This window comes from Rhyacophila brunnea, unplaced genomic scaffold (assembly GCF_057557595.1).
Source record: "Rhyacophila brunnea isolate RB1 unplaced genomic scaffold, BYU_Rbru_1.0 scaffold_10, whole genome shotgun sequence".
Classification (NCBI taxonomy): Eukaryota; Metazoa; Arthropoda; class Insecta; order Trichoptera; family Rhyacophilidae; genus Rhyacophila; species Rhyacophila brunnea.
In genome coordinates this window covers 24059922-24085465 of record NW_028232752.1, presented here as the reverse complement: position 1 = coordinate 24085465, position 25544 = coordinate 24059922, and the positions used below count along the sequence as shown (strand labels likewise).

The 25544-nt window shown below is 30.7% G+C and overlaps 1 protein-coding gene across 1 annotated transcript in view; it reads right to left on the bottom strand.

Moving 5' to 3' along the window:
- LOC147079015 (sodium- and chloride-dependent glycine transporter 1-like) overlaps positions 1-24707 on the bottom strand; it is a 59451-nt gene extending 34744 nt beyond the window's left edge. The window contains exons 1-3 of the mRNA XM_085948694.1: positions 24434-24707; positions 22438-22563; positions 20239-20391 (exon numbers count right to left, since the gene is read on the bottom strand). Of these exons, the coding sequence (XP_085804820.1) occupies positions 20239-20391; positions 22438-22563; positions 24434-24557 (403 nt within the window). The 5' untranslated portion in view covers positions 24558-24707. The remainder of the gene's footprint in view (positions 1-20238; positions 20392-22437; positions 22564-24433) is intronic.
- Positions 24708-25544: the final 837 nt, after the last annotated feature.

Sequence of the window (25544 nt, the reverse complement as noted above, 5' to 3'; positions counted from 1 at the left end):
GCATGTAAATATTCAAGATATATCTATTATATAATCAAAATATAATATTGTTTATGAGATAATCCATCTTATATAAAAGATTTCCAATAAGTGTCTTAGTATAAATAATAATACGTGTATTATATGAATAAAACTGTTTGCTGTGGATTTTTGGGAAAGGCCATTATAAGCCAAATAATAACATGACATTCAGACATCTTTCACGTAACTTCTAAAACAAATTGTCATGAAAAAAATGTACGAGTATTTTGAAATTAGTTCATACCATATAAATCCACAAAACTGAAACATAAATAGCACCTAAGAATGTTCTGTATTGGCATAGATTATTTCATCAATTTTCAATCCATCACCTTTATCTATTCTTCACCCGTTTTTTTTCAATTTTCATCAATTTATCTTTGTACATTTTTTTTAGTCTATTTCACTCAAAAATCATCCAGATAAAATCTAAAATTCATCCCAGCGTTGCCGTTCAATTTAATTCCCTTTTTAGGTAATTCAATAAGGCTGATTGAAATTGAAAAGTTATTAATCTCATTAATTTGTTCTCAACTCGATATCCTGCGATGAAACATGGATTTTGTTTTATACTGAAATTAATTCTGTATTAAATTATCTTGTTATCATTCACGTTATTAAAATTCAATATTAATTTTCAATATAATATATATTACGCCAATATTATTGTATCATAATATAAACACAATAACCCTATATAAAACTGGCGTAAACTAAACGTTTGCTGTACATAATTTCCTTATATTAAAATAATAGAGGATACCATCATATATGAAACAAATAAACCATAAAATGCAGTCTAAACGAAATGAGATGTTATAGTTTTGTACCTAAGAATTAAAATCACTAAGCCCTGCCTAAACTAACCGCAATATATAAAAACTATTCTTCCATATAATATGATGATGTATGATTTTAATGGCATTATTTTAGATATTTTATAGATAGACGAATATTTTTGCCTATTATCTATTATGGCTTGGTTTACGTAGGGTTTAATTGAATTTTAAAAACCAACAAACACTAACTGAAAAGTGTAGGCGATTCAATGATAAAAAATATGTATGACTAACAAAGTTTAGTGTGCACTATTTATGTCGGATCTTAACAGCCTACCTCCACCCTTTCACCACTGCTATTATTATCATACCTTCACCAACGGTTTGCATATGTGTTTATAATTAATTATGCTATATATTTTTGCTATAAAATATTAATATTTTATTGAGATTTTTATATCTATATTTTATTGGTGGATACTTCTGTTTTTTTCATATATTTCACGAATACCGATAATCAGTTGAAAATACCAAAATACCGGTATTAGTATTTTCATTCGGTATTGCAATCCCTAATTACGATACCGAATGAAAATCTGTTATATTAATTAATAATTCAATACTTTGCGTATTTTTGTTAAAACGGTTTATATTTATTTTGAAAACTATATTTTGTATTGTAAAATTGCAACGTTTTATATGCGATTAATCGCATATCTATATTTATTTTCATGCCAGCAAAAATTTATTTTAGAAATCAATTCCATTTTTGATTGATATTTTGTTTATAAAAGCAAATACTTTTAACGTTACTGGCATCATTTTAACATAACGTATCGTACCTACTGAATTGTTAAATAAGCATTATCGATTTTCCGTGATTACTATGAATTTACGAATAATTTTTTAAATGTGCATATTGGGCGTTTTATTAGAGAATGATTCTTTAGCCTTTTTTAATTACCGAAATCCTGACAGACTATCTCGAAATATAAAATATGACACATGGCATCCCTGAGGAAACTTTAGCAAAAGTTAAGTCTAATTAAAATTGATTAAGTATTTGAAATAAATTCGCTGTCAAACCTCATCAAAAAGTTTCATTGAAGATTTAGCTCATAAAAGAAAATTCTTAAATTTGATCCGTAGAAGGGAATTATTTTATTACGTAATAAAACAGGCTAAAGCTGGTAGGTTTTATCACTGGCTACAGCTTTTTAGCAAAAACGGTAAGAATTTATATAATAATTTGTACCTATTAAGTACTTATATTTTACGATATTTTTATGATAACCAAAGCATCACATTTGGAGGTATGGGATGCTATTATAAATTAGTTGTAGTCCGTAAGCCTTCCGATATAATAAAAATAATATTTTATCTGATAATTAAAATATTACTTTTTTTGTTTACACTAAATTCATCACACTACATTTTATAAAAATAAAATATGTTTTCAAAAATGCGTTACTTTGTATTCTTACATTGTTAAAATAATGATTATTTTAGTATATAATGTACCTTTAATACAAAATCTAATATAAATTAAGGTATGAATTACAGATTGTTATAATTGTACTACATATTTATGCCTGTAGTTAAAAAAATGTATGTATACTTTTGTAAACCATTGTAAAGCAGAATAGCCTTCCATTCAGAGAAGAGCTCAATTGCTTCCAAATAAAGAAAAGAAAAAAAATGTACTATATTATAATATGTTATACTCTGCAGAGCATTAGTAAGCTAAAAAAACATACTAAATACGCATTTATAATATTTTTAATATTTAGATAAGTGTACCTACTATAATTTAATTTAAATTAATATTCATTCGATTTATTGTGAAGTACCAAAAGACTCAATATCTTGACTATACAATATATAATAAAATACATTTAAGTATAAGAGAAAAAATTGAACGAATCTACAGGATAATATTATAATAAAATGAATTTTAGGGAGTGAAAAACCTGTATAACACTTAATATAAGATGGATATACCAAATAATCTGTGGAAGAGGATATATTATAGTATACTTACTCCATAGCATACCATAATACTATACTCCTGAGAGAATCCTGCATAGCAAAATTAAAGGACAAAGATAAATTCACAAGCCGTAAGACCCCGCGGCTGAAAACTATGACCAACTGGATAAGCTTTGGGAGACTAAATTCCCTGTGTTAAGTAGGATAGAACAATAAAGCCTTTACAAAAGTGGCCATCAGTGTTGGGGTGACCTGATGCACGTGGTCAGAAAATCATATTGATTTAAATTCTCTACTCAACTATGTTTATTCCAACTACATGCTTGGCCCAAAATGACGTCATAGCACTTCCGTGGGTATTGGTTTATTTTATAACTAAATGTTGATTGGTGCCGGTGGAAAGATTGACACCAAATCAGTCAGTTACCTGGTCCGAAACGGAGAGGGTTGCTCTGTCAACGCTACGTTTCCCTTATACCTCTGGGAGGCGATGGCCTTTCTCGCCGCGTGACAAATGACGTGACCCTCGTCAGCCAGTATTCACTGCCAAGATACAGAAGGTAGCGAAAACACTTCCTCAAGAATGATTGTTTACGAGGATTTCTCTATGGTAAGACGCTTGAAAGGGCTCCAGATATAAGCAGTGATTAATTGAATCGATTCCATATTGAATCTTATTAAGAAACTAGCTGGATTAAGATAGAAGCTGTCCAACAATTAATCTATTAAATTATTCTGTATCCATATAATTCTACTAACGAGAGCTTTATGATGACTACTGCAAATATCGTACAGTGCTAAAATACTTCAGTACACGCATTTAATATATTTTGCTTTGTCACTCCTATAATTTAGTTAAGTAAGTGGCACTCACTTATTCTTATTCATTCCTCCCCTTTATTTGGAAAAGCTTTATAATATATACCATTGCTTTTCACATACCCAATCAATACAAAGTGTACCTGTATAGAACAATATAATATATATAAAGATATTGGTTAAGCAATTAAATATTGGATTTGAAAGCAAAATCGATAATTATACCAAGGTATAATAATATAATATATTGAATTATTTAATTTACATATATAACTTATTTACGCTAAAATAGTATGATATACACGTATATATTTATTATAAAATTACAGTGTATTTTAACCTTTTTGAGCTAGCAATAATTTTGCTCGATACATTTAAAACTAATGAGGATTTCGCGACACACCAACATTATTAAATTATTCTTGAAATAATAACACATTTTCACTGATTATAGTATTCTATAAAAAATCGAGACACCCCTGAGCTATCTTTTCGAAACATACTGATTGGGAAACATTGATCTATATAACAATTTTGAATATTATTTTTTTTCCTATTATGACGTACCCTCTCCTACCCTTTCTTCATACAAATAACCGTTATAGCAGATAAACACAGTATTTATATTTGATGGAGTTAACTATGTAAACGAAACACGTGTCATCGAGAAAAAATTGTATAATATATTATATTTAATACCAGTTAAGACAAAATATATTGAAATTTTATTATTAAGGCTATACTTCAGTTGAGGCATGGTCTAAAAAGATCGTGGCTAGGCGATACGCGGATTGTGCAAATGACGCGTGCCGAACGAAATATAATTTGTCATAAAAATCCAACATGCGTCCATTTAATGTTAAGTTTATTGTTATATTACTAATAATAATAGTGTATTCATTGACATGTTTTCTTTTTTAAGTACATACGTAAAGGTTTTTAGTCATCTTTACACGATTTAAGAATATTTTTATCCGACGCCATGACAAAACAAATTGACGTGCACCTACTGTTGAAAATTATTTGCCGTTTCACTGAAGTACGCTCCTAACATTTCATCACCCGAGTTCTAACTTGATGTAAGTGTGATTTATTAATACAATCGATTTTGGTATAGTTATACGATATAGAGGTATGCTAACGAAGATTGCCAATTAATTAGACATGAGAATATCAACTGAATAAATGCCAAACAATACCAACATTAAAATAGTCATCTTCCGTTTTCATGAAGATATAAATGTTAGTCAATTAACCTTGCAATGTTATCATATTATGAAGATAAACAAAATATAACGGTTTTAAAAATAACGTTGTTTAAAAACCAACATAATGGAGTTATACTACGTGAAACCCAGTGCAAGTAATATTGAATAAGATATATATTATAATATATATCATTAGTTTAGCAAGTTTCATTCTGAATAGTAAAAATAAATAAGTTTATTTTATCAAAATTATTATTTGCAGCAATCTGTAAACTAGTACAACTAGAACAACAACAGTAAGAAGTAAAAAAAATATTAAAAACTCTGTAAATAGATACTTTCTTAACCAAAAATATGACATAAGCAGAAGCTGTAGCTATGTAATCCTAGAATATGTATGTACCTACAATAGAGGTTATTTTAGTGAAACTATTAATAAGCTTCGGGTATATTATTCTAAGAAGTCATAACAAGAGAAAACTTTATGAAATTTTAGTACGTAAACACGTCTTGATATTATTTATAGAACATTTTTTACTCTGATAGATTCGGTTACTATGGTAAGATTAATATTTAATAATCACGGATCAGAAGAAAAACATCGTATCTTGATTACGGCAACCATATTTGTTTTCACTTTTCAATATTAGTGACATTATATGCATTTGACATATTTAATAATTTATCTTAATATTCTATAAATAACTTTGCAATATGCATGTTTTGCTGAATCCGTTTCCTCACTGGCACTATTGGCGGGGGTGGACATTGGCTCTCCTCTCCGCCAACACTCCTAGCGATCACACGTCTATCTCTGTAGACCATTAGGCTACCAAAATCTTACCTAATAATATGTGAATGATTATTGATTACTATACAATTCTATGCTGAGAATTCATTTCACGGATCATTTCTAATAAAATCATTTCAGGACTTACTAATCTACACGCATTTGACAAATAATTTTATACGCATTTTATAAATTTAATGAAAAGGCTGTTTCTGTTAATTATTTAAAATTATATTGAAAATTGGTTTAAAAACTTAGGCTTATTTAAATAGTTAATAGTGAGTTCTTTTTTCGACTTCACGTTTGTATATGTTGGCTTTGTCTAGTAAAAAATTTCAACATATTTGATTATATGATATGTTTTCCTCTTCGAAGTGAATACGATACATAATAATACCGAAGACTGAAAAAAATTGACACAACACACGTATGTGTTCTTTGTTGAACATATATCTTATGGTATAATACATTTTCTTGTCATGTCATCCGAATACAAAGTTTCTTTTTGGTTTCCACAATGCATTTCAAAACTTGTAACAACCCTTTGGATAAAAACGTAGTAAATCTTCATACATCCTTTTGCTTGATATATGCTGTGTTTATCCCACTTCGGCAATTTTTCAGCATCTTGATTTTTTATTCCATTGAGTATTTTATTTATCTGCTTATATTTACACAAATCATTTACGGGCACCATATAAAAAAAATCTTTTTGCTCAGCTACGAGAATAAACACTGTTTTTACTTGAAATTTGATTCATACTCAATTACCAAAGCGATATATAAAATAAACCATCAGTAAATTTATAAAACTTAAGCTTTTTATTGTCAATACTCAAATTGACTTTAAATAATGCTAAATTTATTAGTAGACATTTTTTTTTCTTTAAAATATTATTGTATAATTAATACGTGTTGTTGTAGGTATATATTGTGAGTATATTTGTGAATAAGCTTAATTTTGAGAAGCTATTTAAAAGCTTTGTTTCATTTTGCTTTGCGTCGAAATATTCAATAAATAATTTATAAGTAATGCTATGTTTTTTTACCTGTAAAATCGTTTAAATATTAAACAATTTTTGTTGAGATCACTTTTATCTTATTAAATTTACTTTACATATTAAATCCCCGATACATATTAACGTGAGACGTCTGTCTAATCATCTGTCAGATTCGTCAGAAAGCCTAGCAAAGCGGCAACGCGATAAATCTGCATGATACATTTTCAAGCGTCTAATTATGATTAAATTAACAAAATTACTATAACATCACTTAAAAATTATATTTATATAAAAAGAAAAAAGTCTAAATAAAATTTGTCCCAACTCGAAAATAATAATAGGAAATCAAAATAATTTCAAATTAGTAGGAAAAAAAACATTAAAAATCGTATTTATATAATATAATATCACGCATTTTACACTAATATGTATGCGTCGCCGAGTGGTTACAAGAAAGTTATAAGCAGGGGCGCGCCAAGCGGGGATGTTAGAGGTGTGTAATCATATGTTATTCGATTACAATAAATGAATTTTGAGAAGAAAAAAAGCGCATTTTTTTGCAATATTATTAAATATTCTTTATAAATAAAATTAATGTATATCCATTTAAGACGCTTTACATTACAACTCAGAATATTATATTATATAGTGGATAAAATATGTCATTATTTTTGTTTTATATTTTGATGATAATACCTACCTACAAAAAAAACAATTTTATTTGACTTCTGTCATATTTTCGCTAAAAAATTTATTATTCGGACTGGTATACTTTATAATTATTTTTTTTGCAATACCAATGGTATCATTGTAAAAAAATAGACGAAGCGTTTTAAAGCATTGTTGAAACTAATATTGTGCTACGGTTTAGATCCAACAACATTCACAATAAGTGGTTCCCAGAAACAATGGCTAATGGTTGAGTGTGTACTCTTCCGAAAGATTTTTTGACCTATCTGCGAAGACGTCATCTGGCGAAGTCGCTACTATCATAAACTCTATAAACTCATTCATGAGTGTGACTTCGTCAGATGTGGTCAAACTCAACACCTGTGATATGCCATATATACAGCCAACAAAGAGCTCAATGCTTAGTGGACAAGAAGAGCTACTGAGGTACTGAGATCTCCTACAGAAAAAGTTACGAACGCAAGAGTGATCAACTTAAAAATGAGAGCGGACAACTGATACGAACTGTGAAGGCTGCGTATGGCAGCAAAAGTCCACAACCGGGCTACATTTATAAATAAGAAGAATAAGAAAAAATATCAAAAAAAATTTTGAAGGAAGAGTGCACTAGAATACTTTATGTATTAAATTTTGTTTGTATAGTGCTATTTAAATTATTTGACTGATAGTACAGAAAAATTTAATCTATTCAAACATGTGCAGGGATTATCTTAATTATTAAAATTGATAATGAATTATATATCTGTGCTATCTTTTTTACCTTTCACTGTATTACTTATTTGATTTATTGATTATTTATTTGTAAGATAATACAATTAATTTGTTATAAGTACCAAATTATTTATCTCAATTTTCTTTTAATTTCAGATAAATTTACTGAGATCAATTTTATCTTTTGATGTTTTTAAATCACATGTGTAATATATTATTATGTTCGTAGATAATAGCAAATATATTTTTACAAATTCAATGCCTGACATTTGTCGCAAAAAATTATTACGTAATGTAATCGACGTAACATACCTACTTTTATTTATATTTTCTTAAGATTATAATAATATTATATTCCTAGAAGAGAATTATGCGCATGTGTTTCAAGGTGACTTCCTTTAGTTCCCTCTAATTTCTCTCTCACAAATTATTGTATGTGCTCAAAATTTACATGTATTCACGCATGATCCTATTTCTCCGGGCTAAGAATATATTATTATAACAACATTTTCCGCGCAAAATAGATGAGCGTAAGCACACACGTTCAACGGTTATTTATGATGAAAATTACTCTTGTCTCTTGTCAGTGTTTGACATTTCTATGACAATAATGGTGCGGAACCTCGCTATTAATTCATCACACCAAAGCCGATCTGAAGAATCGCTGGCGTTATCGTACGGCCGGCGCGCGAAGCTTCGCGGAAAACAAGAAAATTATAAACTCGTCGATTAATTTTCATTGAACGACCTTTATCTATATTTAGTACATCTAATTAGATTTAACTTCTAACAAGTAATCATCTATTCTCAAACGAAAGCTTAGATAATCTTAATATTGTGTTTGCTAATAGTTATTTCGTTTCTAACGAGTATTTTCTTACCAAGCATTTTAAAAAACATAATATTAGCAGCAACTATTGTAATAATGTTACGTATATCAGTGGATTATTTTTGATTATTTTTAGTAAGAGATGCAGTATTGAATTTTGCGTCAAAATCTTTTGAAAGGATCACTTCGATAAAGTAAAATGGTATCGGTGAATTCAACGCCTACCAGAAGGCATCTAGCGGGAAAATACGAAGCATGCAATTTGAGGCAATTTATTAATTATCATATATGAAAATTTGTAAAACTTCGAATCCTTTTTCTTTATATCAAATCATACTTTTATATTCTGACTGCTCAAAAAATAGATTCGATATAAATAAAAATGATTTCAAGCTGATGCTATTTAAAATGAATATATTATTATAATACATTAAAACTAAGAATTATTCAAAAATATGTTGAATCTTTCAGTTAGTCAGTAGTATGTTAGTAATCAGTGATTCCCAAGCTTTTTTGGTAGAACCTTTGAGACATTTTTTTGAAAATCTCACGGAACCCTACTTGGTTGATACACAGGAGACAAGGTCTAAGGTTATAAATTACAAAATGACATTTCTAAGTAGTAGGAAGTGACATAAGCACCAAAGCAGGGAGGCGACTATAAGCAGACTCAAAATCCAGTTTCTCACTATGTTAGATATGTATCCAAAAAGATATATCCATAAAAAGTGTTAAAAATTATTATTTATATTTCTAGAAGCTTGTAGAGCATGATATTAGCGCCGCAAGTGGAAATTTAGTAATCTTTACGTTATTTATCATCAACGGTAGATTTGCCTACCGACATATTAGTAGGGCTAGTAAATAATAATGAGTACCTAGATACCAAGGTATTAAAAAAAATATTATAACAGTTTTTTAAACAACTTAATTCCTTAACTTTTATTCCTTCATATAGCTGTTTGAAAAATTCTCTCACCAAGTAGAATTCTCTCTAGTTCAATAATAACTAAGAAGCGATGCCTATGCCTAAACAACTTCAACTTTCTAAATATATACTCCATTGCTTAAATGTAGGCCAATACTAAGCCTTATTTTTTTATTTATTATGTACCAAAGAACCGGTTTCAAGATGTACCAAACTTTTGGGCAGGATAACGATTTCGTGATTCCGTGGAACCCTGTTGGGAATCACTGTATAAGTAGTCAAAATACACAGAAATAATGTCATAAAAACACGATGACAAAAATGATATACAAAATCACAGAATTGATTTGATCGTTGTAGGACTGTAGATGGTACCTATAGCAATTTTTGTTTATTCAATAATAAACAATACACTGTGTCAATACACTGCTTATTTACACCACCAAAATTGAGAGATTTCAAAATATTCGGTCCCGTCATTTTGATCCCTCAGTGAAATCAGATATACAAATAATAATATCACTCTCAACACATTGTCGTTTTTTTGGTAAAGAATGAAGTCTAAAAATATTTTTCTCACAGTCATATTTACAAGAGAAAATATTTCACTTTTGTGTCGTTAAACATTTGATTGTGGTAAATCCGCCCGATAAAACCTCGGGGCGCTTTCACCCCGCGAACGGGTGAACGGGTGAACTTGATTCGGCTCAACTGAAGAAATATTTCATATAATTTTTGCTTACGGCTCGCTTTGCAAGAATCTTTTCATCCGTCATACTATTTAACTTGTCTAAGGAAATGTAGTAACCCAATTTCATGGCATTTTGAGTATCTTATGGCAGGTTTTTTTACATCAGAATAGTCAGTTGTTGCCTTTGCAGTGTCGTCAATGATCAGAAACGATAAATTTAAACACAGAGAAATATATCGCATCGTGAATGTAAAACCAAGGCATCTGCAAAGGACATATTTTGGATATATTAGGGTTTGAAGTCTTCGTTGTGTTATGAGAAATAGAGTTTCTAAAAAAACCATAATATTTGGTTTATATCTACATTATATTGCATGTTCTTTCAGTTACTTCACTTTTATATTATCAGGTTCACTACTTTTGCAGTTGTTTTGCATATAATCTCGAAATTTAAAAATTTGCAGATGCCTTGGTTTTACACTCACCCACGGTGCAATATTTAAATTTATAAGACGTAACTAAATATTTGTTACTATTTTTATTTAATAAGTTTCATACTTATTTAAGTAAAACAAATTTCATGTCGCTTGAAGTATCTTATAACAAAAAGGATCAGAAAGGATTTTTTTAAATGTAGGTGTTTGTTCTAAGATAATATTATTATATGGTGAGCCAAGCATCGCCAATTCTTCAAACCTCGGTATACTACTTGTAAGTATAACATAAAATCCTTGAATATGCTGAATAAAACTGATGCCTTAGTCTGTGGAATTTATAAAAATCATTTCATTCTTGCCGTCAGTAATTGAAGGCGTAAGTTTAATATTATTGGTGTAATTTCTTTGATGAATCCTGGCCTATGAAAATACAATTAATTATCATGGCGTGTTATTTATCATTCATATTGAATATGTTAATTTACCAGATTTTTACCTTTATAGTTTACAGACAGTGTTAGACGTTAGCAATCTAGCATACGGAGGTTAATCTTGGTTATATTAAAATGCTGTAGGACTTAGTTGGACTATGTTTCAGTTATAAGGATTTTCCATTCAAATTGTAATTACGTATAAATTTTATATATTTCCACATATTATTGGAAACGAAAAATTCTATAATTATTTTAATTTGTTATTTGTATCAAACACGTGTTGACTACCTATTATTTTTTCTTTGGGCTTAATTTTTCATATTCTAAACAATACTTTATCTTCCAATGCATTCTCTTCTTAGGCCTAAGGACGTGACCCATTAAATATTATATCTACATTCAACATATAAGCAGAGGAGTAATTCGGTGATATTACATCAAGATTCAGCAGTGGCGAAGGGTGGAGGTAGGCTGTTAAGATTCGACGTAATTAATGCACACTAAACTTTGACAGTCATACCTACTTATTTGTTTTCATTGAAATAAGAAAAAAATCAGATGGTACCGGTTAGTTTTAAAAATTCAATTAAACCCTGCCTAAAAAAATCATAATAGTTAATTTCCTTTTTCTGTCATAATTATTTCTTTTTGTCGAAATAAGAATACATATTTTTACAGATGGTGTTGATAAGTTTTTTTTTTAATTTATTAAGCCCTGCCTAAACTAAACCAAAATCGATAAAAAAAATCTTCTATCTATAAAATATCTAAAATTATTTATAAACGAATATTTTTTTACTATTATCTACTATGGCTTGGATTAGGCAGGGTTTAATTGAATTTCAAAAATTAACACAAACTATCTACACATTGCAGTTTTAGGTCAATGAAAACGAAAATGTCTGACTGACAAAGTTTAGTGTTCACTATTTATGTTGGATCTTAACAGCCTACCTCCACTCTTCGCCACTACAAGATTGCTCCTTTAACTTCCTTTAAACGGGTTGAGAGAATGGATAACAACTAATCGTAAAAAATGGTCCTCATAGGATACGCTTATTTTTGTGATACATATAATCAATCTGGTCAGGACAAAGAACATAAATATTGTTCGAATATTGTTATAACTATCAAATTTAATAAAAATGGTTTTAATTGAGGCGTCTAATTCCAAAAAGTCCACATTTGGTCAACATCGAGAAAAAAATACGCACGTATTCTTTGTATAATTTTACACAATATGTATTGATCTATAAATTCCAAAACGCGACATAGCCCTACGAAAAAAGTATTTTAAGTCTCGATTTATTACAAAAAGCGCCAAGTCCGTGTTTCATAATATTTAAAGCTTGGTTGAATTCGCGCGTGTTTAAGTCAACCAATAAGGGAACGTTCAATATTGAAAAGGGCGTCTTCCATGCTGTAACATTTGGTAAACTTATGAAAGTGCCACGGAAACATGTGCCTTATGCGGAATAAATTACAAAGTGAGGTACAAGTAGCACTACGTCCAATTTTATTTTGCCTATATTTATTACATTTAAGAGTTTATCGGCTGAAACAAATTACCATTTGGTTCTAATTTCAACATAGAATACAACGAAAAAAATTATCTCACGTTAAACCAAATAATTGAAGCTTGAAACATAAAAACGTTGTTTTCCGAAAATATTCAATTGTGGACTTGTCGCTTTTTGTAATTAGACGCCTCAATTATCTGATTTTTCGGTATTTTCACAAATGCATTATTAATCAGATAAGCGTAAACCTAAAAAATCCAATATATGTGAAAAAAAATGAAAAATTCATACTTATCTGTGTTACGAGTCAGTACATTTTGGTTGAAACACCATGTGCTTAATAATAATCTATCATGATAAAAAATAACAATAGGCAATTATATTACGGAGGTCTGTTCGATTAATATTTTAGTACCAGTGCTGTTTTGTTTTTTTTTTTACCTGATAACTTTGATTGCCAAAACCGATTAACATAGAAACACGGACATAAATCCTGTTGCTACCTACTTGAATTTTATGTTCACGATAACGAGAGAAATGCAATAATTGGCATCATGTCAACAGACAGGTACGCAAATACATTACGTTTGCTTTAAAACCACATGGCACAATAGCTGACCATCAAAATTATTAAATATAAAAATATAATGACTAACTTTGAAACGTTAAAACCGAATAATAAAAACCAATGTGAGTGCGGTGCATATGCAAAGAAATCGTACTTCTCATTGCTGCCCATATTCAAATCCAGAAATGTCCACAGAAAACTAAGATCCGGCTCTATAAAACCGTCATACGCACAGTCGTTGCATATGGGTGCGAGTCATGGACGCTAAATATGAAAGCAACTGAAATGGTGGACTGCTTTGAGAGAAATATCTTGAAGCTGATATACGGACCCATGAATGATGGTGGGGAGTGAAGAATTAGGTACAGCACGGAACTATACCGCTTATACCAAGATTCAAAACTATCCACCTTCATAAAACTCCAGAGGCTAAACTAGGCAGGCCATGTCCAGCGCATGCCTGAGTCACGGGTACCGAAGAAGATCCTCGAAGGAAGCCCAGGGGGAAAAGGCCAGTGGGAAAGCCACGCACACGATGGGGATATTACAAAAGATGCCAACCAGCTGCTAAAAATCAGGAACTGGAAAAGACGTGCGGAGGACCGTTCCGGCTGGAGGACGGCGGTGGAGGAGGCCACGGCTCGACTTGAACTGTAGCGCCATCGAAGAAGAAAGATAGTGCGGTGCATTTTGTAAAGCTTCTAAATGTTCTAGGTTCACCGCTTTTTACAGGATCCGTCTGACAGGCACTCGATACTTGAGCGGCTCAGGCAAGAAATAGGCGAACAGTCTATTAAAGGATACGAAAAATGTATTTGTTTCCTTGTAGAGAGAAAGGTCAACATCGAAATATCTAGAACAGTGATTCTAAAGCTATAGAACACAGCCCTTTGGGAGCCATGAAATATTTCAGTATTTGCAACAACAAAAAAAACTAAGTAATATTTTTTTTCAAAATACCGCACAATTAACACACGGTATCAATCTATATTATTATATAATATGTAGTTATGCATTTCAAATTTCATAGCTTAATTTTTGTGTGTATTTATTACAATATTTAAATACAAGAATGGTATATTCCCTTGCGGCGCAATTCTGTTCAGTATCTTGTGGCACGCCCTCAATTATTTCGTCGCCGTAGCCAACCCTCATATCGTCGGTGTTTTGTAAAAAAGGCGAATCAACCATTTTGGCGAAATCGAGATTTTAATGAAAATTCAATATGTACCCCACTAGCTTTGTTGTGTAAAACGGCAAATTTTTATCTCCACAAGAAAGTACTTAAAAATGATAATTGACTAAAATTAAATTAATTAAAATTACGAAATAAAAAGCAAATGTGACATATTATATAAAATATTATGTAATCATACCTATTATAATGACAGTATTCTTTCTAAGCTTTATTATAAACTTGTTAGATATTTATAATCATATACAGGTAAAAAACAAATAAATGTCAAAAGTTAAAAATCCTCCTCCTGTAAAGTAGCATTTTGGTTAATTCGCCCTTTTTACAAAACACCGACGATATTCGCTAAGGTCTCACATAGCAGGAGGTGCGAGATGTAGCGATAGACCGAGAGCAGTATTGCAACCTTGTGCGTGCTCTATGTATAATGTAAATAATATTAAAATAATTATGGTCAAATAAACTTCATATTTTAAGTCGATAAAAAATGCATTACTTTATACTTTATAATCAAATAAATAATTTGTACATTTTACATATTTTAGGGAGGCTTGATTTTTTTTTTCATGTTTAGGAACAATGAATAAAATATAATCTATGCCAGTTCAGTTGATAAGAAGATTGTAGATTGTGTAAAACGACTAAATAGCAATTCAACTATTTACGAACCACTGGGTGCTGGGGTACCGTATCCAGAAATTTGTACGTAAACAGTTCACCTCAGAACACTTATTCGTGCGCCGTAGTACGTGAAACATGAGTTCGTGTAACATTTAATCAAATGACGAGTTCTTCCTTGAACATTTCACCGTGGAGTATATTTGTACGTATGCTACAATATGTGGCGAATTTTATGAGATGTCTTTACTAGGTTAGGTTAGGTTAGGTTAGGGTTAATCTAATTGGAACAGTACTATATGCAAACTATCGCCGCATTTTGTAAGATACGTATAAATGTATTCCACGGTGAAATGTTCAACGAAGAACTCGTCATTTGATAAAATGTTATACGATCTCATGTTTCACGTACTGCGGTGCACGAATAAGTGTCCCACGACTGCATACGTACAACTTAATATAACCCTGGGGTACATATTATTCGGATACCCTTTATATAATATATTTATTTCAAGGTGACTTTATCTAACACTAAAAATCATTTTGGTCGTAAAAAAACGAACGACCCACTAGTATTATTCAAGGCAATAAATGTATTATACCCAGAGCATTAAACACGTCAATAAGCAACGGCAATATATTTCTTAATTTGAAAACAATCAATTTCAAATACGAATTAATAACAAATTATAAGTAAACGAGTTTCTGTAAAAAAATGAAAATTAATATAATCCAGTGGCTTCAGTAATAAACGATAAACCATAACTATTGCCACAATAAAACGGTAGGTACTCTGAATAATACAAGATATGCCTCATTATAATCGTAATTACATAGACATATCTATTTCACTAATTTTAGTACATAGCTGTTACATAAATTACTATTAGATGTTAATAATTATTAATACAATGAAAAATGTGTGTAACCTACATTTAACCACTGCATGTTAACTATTTCAGTTTAGCGACGTTTTTATGTCATATGAAAATCAAAATCTAGACCAATCAATTTAATTAACGATTTAATTGCTTTTATAGAGATGTTCATATAAATGAAAATTTTACATTGCCTACATACTTTTTAATAACAATACGCCGACCAATGTATAGCTCCTAATGCGTTACAAACTGACAGAATTTATGTACGAGTCAAATGTATGTTAATTTAGATAAAGACCTATCCTATATGGTAAATCAATGAGACTAACAATAAATAATAGTATTTGTCTGGTTATTACTCAAAAACTACTAGACTAATGCTATGGCCGGGGTGTAAAACTACATAAGTCAAAAAATTCCATTTTTCGGTTTTTACTGATTCTATAAGTCCAAGTGATTCTGCACACTTGTGTATAAACACATAAGTCAAATTCTGTTAGTATGGCGTTATAATACAAAAAAACAAAACCACATAAGTTATTTCCCTCTGAAAAGCGGGGTGTAAAAACACATAAGTCTGACTTATGTGATTATGCACAAAATTTAAAATTTTAAGTGGCAACAACGGATGACTTATGGTGTTAGTCGCCGTTAGACAGTTCATTTAGTTGAGTGTAGTATTGATGTTCTGAACTCATGAAAGGCGTGTAAACTATTTAAATTGATTAATACGTTATACTTAAATACAAAATGTCAGAGATCAAAAAAAAAAATACTTGCATTATCATTATCCAATGAAACATCATTGATAAAGTTGCAAGGTAAGTTTACCACACTTAAGTAACTTTATGTTTTTTTTTTATAAACATAATTTTATTGGGGTGTGCTTTTAATTTCACACAATATACAATTTGAATTTAAGTTTCACTTGTTAACGTTAACAACATATTAATGTGATTGTGAAATTTCAGCACAAGCAAAAACGTTGCCATTTGACTCCGCATATGAGTTTTTGGATCAAGATCGAGCTTTTATCTCTAGTGATACTAACCATATCAATAACTGCAGAAATGACATTAATCCGGATACATCGAGCCAGAATCTTCAATGTTTGGCTTCAACACATGAACTTAATTATTTGTATGCCCAAAATGAAAGTATAGTACAAGGCTCTAGCTCTGATGACTCTGTCATTGACCCGTCATATATTCCTCCAGGCCATTATTATAACTGACACTATAGCACCAGGTTTGGAACATAATGAAATTGAAGTAATAGTTTCACAAAAGTCTCCGCAATCAAAAAAAGACACAATAAGTATACGTGAAGAAAAAAAACGCAAAAGGAACAGTGGCCAAGAATACCATTCATAGGCTGGGAAGTTAATTAGAAAACGTATTCAACTCCTTTTATCTAAACGCAGAATGTTGTGCCAAGATCGAATCATGGAAAATCATCGCATCAAGCTTTGTGAAGAATATTTGAATCTTACACAGTATGACAAAAGGAGTGCTTACATATCGTCATTAATTTCCATTCAAAATATGGCCATTCACCGACCTAGATTTCATGATCCCAGTAAGGAAAAATTTAGGTTAAAATCCTATAATTATTCTTTGGATATTGAAGGTAGTAAAATTAAAGTAAAGTAAAGTAAACACCAACACAAATTTTGTCATTAACAGCGAACCAATCGAACGCGTGACCCATTATAAATATTTAGGTACATGGGTCAATGAGAAATGGGACCAGTCTCAGGAAATAAAAACTAGAATTGAGATCGCAAGGAGCGCCTTTCTCAAAATGAGACGCCACCTTAGCAATCGAGATCTTAACCTAGGTCTGAGACTGCGTATGGTACGTTGTTGTGCTCTCAATTCTTTTCTATGGTATGAAAGTATGGGCGCTAAACCAAGAGATGTAACGGAGACTTGAAGCTTTCGAGATGTGGCTGTATAGACGCATCCTCAAAATTCCTTGGACTGACCGAGTGACAAATGTTGAAGTTCTCAATCGAATGGGGAAGGACCGAGAAGTTCTACGTAGTATCAAAACCAAGAAACTACAATACTTCGGCCACATTATGAGAGGAGAAAAATACAGCATTCCCCAACTCGTCATTCAAGGAAAGATCAATGGGAAGCGTAGCAGAGAACGGCGCCGCATTTAGTGGCTTAAGAACCTCCGTGATTGGTACGAGTGCAGCTCCACAGAACTGTTTCGGGTAGCGACGAGCGGTAGTGACGACAAAGATAAGAACGCCTTGATGGTGGCCGACCTCCGCTAGGGGATGGTACAATAAGAAGAAGAAAATTAAAGTATGCAAGGGTTGTTTTCCAAAAACGTTTGGTGAAACAGACAATTTTGTTAATCTTGTCACCATAAAAAAATAAGCAACTGTAGGTGGCACACAAACCACTGCCAATCTAGATCAGTATATCCTTTCAAATAAATGGAGCGATGAAAATTTGATGAAAGTTTCTGAACACATAAATAAATTTCCACCTTATGAAAGCCACTATACTGTTGTCATCACATTTAACCATTAAAAAATGTTCAATATGAACAAAGCGGAAACTGAGAATTATGTATCTATTCTCTACAGGGAGGAATTTCACAGACTTCGGAAGTTGATTCGGACCATGATTGAACAAAAAAAAAAGAAAATTATTAGTCAAATTAACCACCCGTACGATTGGTTTCCTATAGATGTAGATATAGATGAGATACCCATATAAAAAAAAATCGGAATTGTTTATTTCAAACCAAGCCTAGAAGCAGAAGAATCTTTCAAAACACTGTGTTTAAGACGGCGAGGTGTTCCAGAAAGGATGGAAACAACTGATCTAACTTTATTTCAGATAACCAACGCACCTTTACCTATAAGCCAAGAAAAAAGAATGCCCTTATATCTCTATTTCCGCTAATTCCAACTAGGTATATCTCATGACTTTTATCATCAACTGCCCTCCAGGAACATACCTGATATTCATCCAGATTTAGTGGAAACATGAAAACTATAAGAAATATTAATTATATTTAATTTTCAATGATGTATGTATTTTTTGGTTTTCATTTGTATCTTGGTGGATTTTTGAATTAAAATTTTGTTTTTTATGTCTGATGGTTCTTTTTTCTCTCTCATTCGTTATAATAAATTAGGTTCCTCTTTGTAATAATTAATTATATTTAATAAATCTGGTATTCCTTGATAAAAATCAAATGTTTTCATTATTAATATGATTTTTTTTAATGTTCTAATAATTAGCCATAATCACATAAGTCAGCCAAACAAGAAAAAAACTCATGTGTAGATACACATAAGTCAGCTATTTACTTTATTTTAAATATTTCATACTATCTTATGAATTCATTACATATAAAATAACTATAAACTGAAAAAAAAATAATTGAATAGCAAAGCTTTCTTGAAAAAAAAAAAGATATTCACAAAAAACACTCTCCTGAAAAATGTTGTTTTTTGACTTATGTAGTTTTACACCCCGGCCACAGAATGTTGACCAATCTTACAAACCTTACATTATTAAATAGGCGCGTACTGACTGAGCGAGCTGCCTCGCCATGGATAATATACATAAAAGCCTCGCGAGGCAAAATCCTCAGTCAGCCAGTACGCGATTCGCCCGACACAAAGGCACGCGCCGCCTCGTCCGAGCGTTGCCGCGACCGATTTAATCGTTGTCGGTTTATCGATGCTCAAGGGTGCTGCGCGCGGCTGCCTCGCGTAACGTTAATTTTGTTGCAAGCTACCTCGCGCAGCAATTTTTGCGAAACAAATGCCCAAGGCATGAGGCTGCTCGCTCAGTCAGTACGCAGCTATTTGACATAATTTTGATTGTCGGTATCTCAAATGAAACTTCTCGGACATAAGACATTTGCGATTATGTGAGATAAAACCCGGTTAAATAATCAAATACAGTTCAATTATAATGAAAAAAAAACTAATAATACTTATAAGTATATATAGGTAGCTGTGCATTATGTCATTAGCCATTGCTAATTTTAAATTAAATAAACTCACAGTTGTTACAAGTAAAAAGTTTTCAACATAATTATAAACTAATTAAGACTATGTATGTAATAAAAAAATATAAACAAATCTTCTTACGTTCTGTATTGAAGCTGTTATCGCAAGACCCCCACCCAAGGTTAGGATTGAAAGACATCAGGGTGTAGTACAGCGTCCAGGCGACTATGATCATGAAGTAAATGATAATCAACGTTATCACCATCAACGTGCAGTATCCAAGACCCCAGAATGCTACAAGTATACAATAATAATATTTGTAGTATTTTTAACACTTCAACAGACCATGATGCAGATTATCTCACCGGGAACAGAATCTGGAATCAACGGCATGAGAAACCAGAACATATTGGACTACAATGACTATTTTCTATGTACATATTATGAAGAGTTAATAATTCTGTGGACATTCAATAATACTATGATTTTTTTGCTATTGTGCTTAAATTAGATATAAATGAAGTTCCATACTAAATTTCTTAATATAACATTGTGCTAATTGAATAATATTCCATGATTTTAAATAATGTAGAAAATTATTTTTTTCATAGACTTTAGAAGATTGATCTTATTTACTTCGTATGATAACTACATAAAATGCATCGTTTCGTATTCGCCACATAGAAAAATATTTTATTCAACACTACTTTTGTTTACTTAGCATACTCTATCAAATATATAAGTAGTTCGCAATATATATGGAAGTGAGAGTAAGAAAATTTAATTGTTTTCATTTTGAACAATTAATTTTGAACCCCACTTTCTTTGCATGATAATGTTTTTTTTTAAATTTGGTATTATGGAATTATGGCTATTTTCGATGAGAGAGTTGTCAAATTTTGAAAATATATTACATTACATCACCATATCCGATCCTTAAATGATCATATACGCCTTCGCAGAGTAGAGGTTGTATAAACAGATTTTTGTTCTTTTGAGAAATGGTTGTAAGTCCCTTGCTAAACCTATTATATTAATACTCTGACTTCAAATACACGTTGAAAACTGAATTTTGCCTGGCCCATGATTTGAATCCTGGACGCAAACACACGGTATAATACGCCGGGATAATGTTTACTAGGTGAATGAAACACGAATTCGGGGGATATTAATTTAAAAAAAAAAAAAAACAAACCAGTTGTCAATTATAAATATCAATTATTGAAAATATTGCCTAATAATCTTTGAAATTGGTAATAAAAAATATGTATCAAATACCTCGTTTAAATTTAAATTATGTATTTATTTGAATTAATCTAAACTATTTTATTTTCTTTATTCTTAATGGAACATTTCAGTACCTATTGTTTCTGGTGGTTTAATTTATATTTAAGAGGTTTTCCCTGTAACGCAGGCATTAATTAATTGAAAATGACAGGCGAAAACGTCTAGAATAAAAAAAGACGTGTGGGAGGTACTACTTAGAACCTATTATGTCGTTAGGATACGAGTACAATATATCTATTTTTAAACTGTTTCCATTTTATTTTTAAAGTACGTACGTAATTGAATACTGGTTTCATCGCTCATTAATTCCACACAAATCAGATAAAGATAACATAAACCACTAGAGAAGTAGATTAAATAAAAAAAATGTGATGCTTTTTTAATTATTGTTTTCACCAAGGATTAATAGTAAATTAATTAGATACTTACATATATGAATATAATAAACATCATTCAGTATATTTAATTATTTTTGAATTGAATTAATTTTCAACTATAGGTGTGACGAAATTTTGGACTCGCTGGCAATCGGTGAGCAAAAGCTGTGAACACGTAAATTTGTTTTGTGATGGCGACGGGGGTATTAATTCTTAAATCGTGTATAGATGACTAAAAAACGTTACCCATTTACTTGAAAAAGAAAACATGTCAATTAATATATTATTATTGTTACAAATAGAACAATAAACAGAACATTAAATGTACGCATGTTGGATTTATATGACAAATTATATTTCGTTCGCACGCGTCATTTGCACAATCCGCGCATCGCCTAGCCATGACCTTTTTAGACCATGCCTCAACTGAGGTATAGTGTAAGTAAATAATATAATATCATACTCGCATACGAATTCACAATATTACTGGATAAAGTGGATATATTGTATTAATTACAGTTACAATCGATTTAAATTTTGTACTTTTTCGTTTTAATAGTAAGTTTACAACCCGGGTTTCACCTTTCGGCATCGTCGGACACTATGCACGCTCACAAAATATAATTGTTAAACATTTTTATTATTAAACACATCAACTATAACAGAGCATTCTTACCTGGAGCTATTCGATAAAAGACTTCTATAGGTCCAATAGCTGTATACTGTCCTAGGTATAGTTCCAAGTAAAATATGGGAAGTCCTATCATGAACAACATAATTAAGTACGGGATCAGGAAAGCACCTGTGAATATAAAACACATTATTTTAGTCGATAAGTAAAGATAATAAATTGATACTCACAACCATTTTTATGGCCATGGAAGCATTCCCACGGTAGCCAAGTTGATAAATCGGCCGTCTTAGAAGCCGTGAGCCGTATATATTGGCAATATGCTTTTTTCAATATTATTTGATCCAGTGCAACGACCAAATGGGTTGGACAAAAATACCTAAGTGATAATTAAATTTACTATTATCAAAGTAATTCTTATTATTTTTTTCACAATTTCATAATTTTAAGCAGAGTACATAATTTGGGAAGTGATCCTTATGAACCTTTTGTTAATTACAACGTTTTTATTACCTCGTATTCTTGTTTGTCCGGTGCTTGTTTGTCCAGTACAAATCTTGTAATCGATTTTTAACTAACTTCCCGACTAGCTAGACATTTGAAACTTTTAGTAGTAAATAGTCCTTTTTATCTTGTAACTATTTTTCTTGAGGACTGGTTGTAAACTATTAAATTATAAAATAACATGTTTCAATACTTAATGACGTGTTTTCAATAGTTCTGGATTATCCGTAAATTACTATTATCTCATTTATGTCAAATAATCTGAACTCAGACGAAAAGCGAACATTGTTATTTGTTTTTTTTATAACTTTATAACAATTAAATTAAAAACAAAATATTTCTTTTACTATTTTATTTATCAACTGAGATGTTTGATTAATAAGAAAATATATATATATATATTATTTCAACGAACAAGGTTAAGAACTTTTTAGCAAGAAAAACATTTGTTTTTCTCAAAGAGGAAAATGTATTAGATTTTCATTTGCTTTTTCGTTTGAAGGCTGAACATAGCTGCCGTGCGTGGGTTATCATAATTTTAACATTGAAGGTAATATGTCATTACTTATTACCATCAAGATAGATTTTAATAAAAACAAAATACACCGCAATATATTCCAATTCAAAAATAATTATAATTACCTACTCCACGAGTTTTATATATTTTTACACCTATATTCAACAAGTACTTCAATGTACCTATATTTTATTTTTGACTCTATTAGTTATTGAAATTATTGAACAGACTTACATAAATGTATAAAAGAAACCTTTCTGGATAAGTTAAAAATACTTTGCATTTATACAATTAATCAATATTTTTAATTACAATCGCATATGGTCATAAATAATAAATAGTACGTAAATACCTTAATTTAAAAAAAATAAATCTATTGGTTACCATGGTAGTATTTCAGATAAAATATGACATAGCTTTAACGTTATATTTACGTTTCACAATAATTTAGTCATAAATTGAAAAACTACTGATAATAGTGTATGGAAATTCTTCAATCTCATTAAACAATAAAATAGTTAATAACATAAGTATTTTAAACTTAAGACAATAACAATTATGTGGTTTTTAAAAATACTTATTAACGTTATAATTATAATTTAGAAATATAAACTATTTCTTTTATTCAACGAATATATCCGACGGGACTTGAACGTATATCCGCAAGATTAAGTAATTAAGGAATCGATTGATACCTACCTTAATTTAATGTATCAAAACCGATAGCCAATATTACGAGTATAACGCAATTCGGTAAGCATTTCATGTAACAAATACTAGTTAAAATTATCGTAATTACGTAGGATGCTCGTAGCGTAATTGAAAAAATATACTGGCATGAATCCAGCGGATACATGTTCAAATCCCGACGGGTATCGTAATTTTTTTCTACAATAAGATGGTTTTACGTTATAATTTATAAATAATCAATAGAGCATAGTAAGATTAAGGGAAAGCATTGCAGATGATGACATCGCATATCAGTATTCGCTAGATCTAATCGAATTGTTGTTTTCTTACCTCCCCCATTTCTGTAGCAGAGGTATGGAAATCTCCAAACGTTGCCAAGTCCGACCGCGTAACCCAAACACGCGAGGACAAACTCAAGTGGATTTCCCCATCCACCCCTGTCCACGGTTTCCATTGTTTTCGTTGAACTTTCTGACACACTGACTGCAAACCTGCCAGCGCTTTCAGTCTCCTAGAAACACATCAATAATTTAGTTATTTATTCAACCGACACACAGTGGAACAGTTATATACAAGCGTGCTCATAAACAGTGAAATCGTTTTATTTTACTGACGTAAAACAGTTAAGTACAAAGTTATCGAGATAAAAAATCTGTCGTATTTCTTATCATTATAAAGTTAAGTAATATTTGTTTTTTTCAGTAAATTTATGAATAAATGTTGATTCTAAGATCATAAGATCTGTTGATAAAAAGACATTTTTGCATGGAAAGGAAAGAATTCATGTTTCTATTGAAATGTGTTGTATCGAATGGTCTCTTTTTGTTAATAGCTTCATATTGTTGAACTGAAAACAGCTCAAATGAAGTCTTTTATCAACATAATAATTATCTTATCGGTCTATCCAATTATTATATAATATCGCACTGCTCTACCCCTTATGAAATTATAAGATATAATTTGTATTGATAAACAGAGGCCAACCTTAACAGTGGTTATTATTGTGCTTGCAATCCCCCCCGATCACATTTTTGAATACCACTAGGACCAGCCATACAAAATTTAATAAAAAAGGTCTATTACTATGCCACAGTGACGAAGAGCGGAGATGGGCTGCTAAGGTCCGGCATAAATGTGCACACTAAACTTTTTCAGTCAAACGTATTTGTTTTCATTTAACTTAGACTACAGTGGGTAGATATTGTCTGTTCATTTTTTAAATTCAATTAAACCCTGTCTAATTCAAACCAAAGTAGATAATAGTAAAACAAACTCGTTTGTCAATAAAATATCTAAAAATATGCCATTACACCATTTTAAATATTTTATAAATAGGAGAATATATTTTATCGATTATGGTTTGGTTTAGGCAAGACTTAATAAATGCAAAATAAAATATATTCTTAATTCAACGAAAAGAAATAAATATGATAAACACGAT